General features: G+C 48.1%; 1 protein-coding gene across 1 annotated transcript; it reads left to right on the top strand.

Annotated features, from left to right (window-relative positions):
* Nucleotides 1-264: 264 nt before the first annotated feature.
* LOC117794577 (zinc finger protein 134) lies at nucleotides 265-1848 on the top strand. Its single transcript, XM_034635292.2, has one exon. It carries the CDS (start codon nucleotides 511-513, stop codon nucleotides 1273-1275), a length of 765 nt encoding a protein of 254 aa, XP_034491183.2. The 5' UTR covers nucleotides 265-510; the 3' UTR covers nucleotides 1276-1848.
* Nucleotides 1849-3153: the final 1305 nt, after the last annotated feature.

Raw genomic sequence — 3153 nt, 5'->3', positions numbered from 1 at the left:
CCCCTCTACCAAAGTCATCTTGTGTGTCAGCAGTATTTTTCTGCTTTCAGGGTGTTGGTGCAGAGTGAAGGATGGAAGCAGAGCATTTCTGTAGGAGTATTGCATGGTAGTACTTCTACATCTACTAGGTGCAGCCAAGCAAGCAGCTCACCCTTGTGATTTATGTGGCCCCATCTTGAAACATATTTTGTTCCTGGAAGGAACACACTGTGGACTTCAGACTTACACATGTGGGGTATATGGGAGACAGTTGTCGTTCATTACAGACTTTAACTGGAACTTAAAGCATTACAGTGTAGAGAAACCTTCACAAAGAGATGAAGGCAAGACTTCATTGGTGAAGAACTGCAGAGTTTGTGAAGAGCTCACTTATTAGAAAACCCCTTTAAATGTGAGGTGGAGCAGAAGAACTTCCAGGCTAGCTTGGGCCATTGCCAACAAAAGATCACCCATAACAAGAGGAAGACAGCCCAGAGAACTGCAAGCAGGGAGATCCTGCATGTTGGACAAATGCATTACAAGTGCAGTGAATGTGGGAAAGCTTTCAGTCGCAAAGATACACTGGTCCAGCACCAGAGGATCCACAGTGGGGAGAAGCCTTATGAGTGCAGCGAGTGTGGGAAAGCCTTTAGTCGGAAAGCTACACTGGTCCAGCACCAGAGGATCCACACTGGAGAAAGACCGTATGAGTGCAGTGAATGTGGAAAAGCCTTTAGTCGAAAAGACAATCTTACTCAGCACAAGAGAATCCACACAGGAGAAATGCCTTATAAGTGTGGTGAATGTGGAAAATATTTTAGCCATCACTCTAACCTAATTGTACACCAGAGAGTGCACAACGGAGCAAGGCCTTACAAGTGCAATGATTGTGGGAAAGTCTTCAGACACAAATCCACACTTGTTCAGCATGAAAGCATCCATACAGGGGAAAATCCTTATGATTGCAGTGATTGTGGGAAATCCTTTGGCCACAAATACACTCTTATTAAACATCAGCGAATTCACACTGAGACTAAGCCTTTTGAGTGCACTGAATGTGGCAAGTTCTTTAGTCGAAGCTCTGACTTTATTGCACACCAGAGGGTTCACACAGGGGAAAGGCCTTTTGTGTGCAGTAAATGTGGGAAAGACTTCATCAGGACCTCCCACCTAGTTCGGCATCAGAAAGTGCACACAGGAGAAAGGCCCTATGAGTGCAGTGAGTGTGGGAAGGCCTACAGCTTAAGCTCCCACCTCATTCGGCACCAGAAAATACATGCTGCAGGCCGGCTTTAGCTGAGCTGTTCACACAGCAGGATTCGTCAGTGAGATGTCAGGCCTCACATGAACATTCACACAGGGACATACCTTGTTTGCCAGATATTCGGCGGCTTTCCAGGTCTGTGTTGCACTTCCTGACCACCTCAAGTTTCTGCCAAGACTCATGCCTGAACTCATCTCAACTTCTCCAGCTTAGTTACCCAACATCTTCAGGGACAGTAGCACTTGTACTCTCTCCAATGCCCAGGGTGAGCCATGGGACATCTGAGTTCAGAGGGTCCTCATTCCCTTTTGTGTGACTGGAGTGGGTGTGAATGTGACCCATCTCTGGTGGCTTTCAGATGTTTTCTTTCATGATGGACATTGTTGATCTTACATAAAATCTGTCCTTGAACTCATGGGCTCAAATGATTCTGAGGCCTCAGCCCTCAAGTAATTGGGATCACAAGCACATGTCACTGTGCCCAGCTTTTACTTGAAATTTCAATGGATGTTTTCAGCCTCCCAAGTCACCTAGCCTGGAAAAGTACCTCCTCATGTTGCTCTGGTTTATAATAATAAAGGCCTTATAATTTAAGCCACCTTTAACCTTGGGGGTCTTTTCATTTTCTAGAATGGATTGAGAACAGAATTAGGCCCTGCCTGTGTGGGGACCTCCAGCTTTCTGTGGGACAAGGTGTGGGTGGAGAATAGTTCTCCGTTCAGCTTTGATGTTAATTCTTCCCAATTCATGTTTCTCAGAGATTGGTTTTTCCATGGGATGAACTTCTAAATATGGGTTTGTAACAAAGGGACACTTGCAGATTGGGACAGTTTTATTCTCTGGTGTCCAGTTTCTCTCTATAGGGAAAAGACCCTTACTTATTTTGTTCCCTGTATCAGTTCAATCCTTTTGGTCTTTATTTCCTCCTCTTAGTGGTTCTTGGGTAATTTTTCCACATTCCACTGATGGCTGATGTCCCTCGTGTGTCATTTGCATTGAAGTTAGTGCTGTGTCCTTTACTCCCTGAAGCACTTCAGGTCTTCCAAACAGCCATTGCCACCCAGGATACCTGTACATAACTTACGCAGGTGCCACATGTAGACTTGGATAGGAGAACAGGAGCATCAGTAAGTTAGAAAAGCACTGGACATAGCAGCCCAGCCATGAGCTTGGATGAACAAGGACGTGCGGAAGAGAAATGGGAAGCCCAAGAGCCACCTCTGCCTGAGCGGTGGTAAGAGCTTGAGTGGGCTCCTCTGCCACAGTCAGAAGTGGGTGAGGGACAGGAGGGGACAAGCAGGAGTGGCAGCAGGAGTCTGCCTTCAGTGTTCCGACTGTCCAGTGCAACACCCTGCCACCCTGATTTACCTGACTGGGTACTTCCTGACAGAGCCCCATATACATTGCATGGAGACCCTGCCGCCCCAGGCCACCCACCCTCCTGAGTTCCATACTTTGAAGGCCCCGTGTACCTCCCATATGCTGTTTCCTGCCTAGGTGACTCATTCCCAGGTGCCCTTCCCCATTCTGGCCTCTGTTCTGTAGAATCAGGGTAGATGGCACATGTTACTAAGAAATACCTGGGGCTGGCCCACACCAGCTGCACAGGATCACTACAAACTGCTCTGGAGAAGTGGCTCTGGGGCAGAGATGGACAGCGGATGCCAGGCAGCCAGAGCAGGAGAGAGCCGCACTGGGCCCCTTGACCTGGGGAGACCTCTAGGAGGCCTGTCTCTGCCCAGGAGTTGGGCTCTGCCCATGGCTCCAAGGCCATCCCTATGCGACAGTAAATGAACCTCAGGTTGCCTGGTTATAGCAGCTAAAGTCATAGAGTGACGTCACAATGCTCGCTCCTGCTAAGAATTTGAACCAGGCAGGGTCCAGGCCTAGAGAACTGGCCAGGTTTTTGG

This window comes from Marmota flaviventris, chromosome 18 (assembly GCF_047511675.1).
Source record: "Marmota flaviventris isolate mMarFla1 chromosome 18, mMarFla1.hap1, whole genome shotgun sequence".
Lineage (NCBI taxonomy): Eukaryota > Metazoa > Chordata > Mammalia > Rodentia > Sciuridae > Marmota > Marmota flaviventris.
The sequence above is the reverse complement of the archived record's forward strand: the minus strand, read 5'-3'. Positions and strand labels throughout refer to the sequence as shown.

What these genes read in the sequence shown, in the direction of transcription:
- LOC117794577 (XM_034635292.2), top strand. Translation starts at nt 511, where the DNA reads ATGCATTACAAGTGCAGTGAATGTGGGAAAGCTTTCAGTCGCAAAGAT.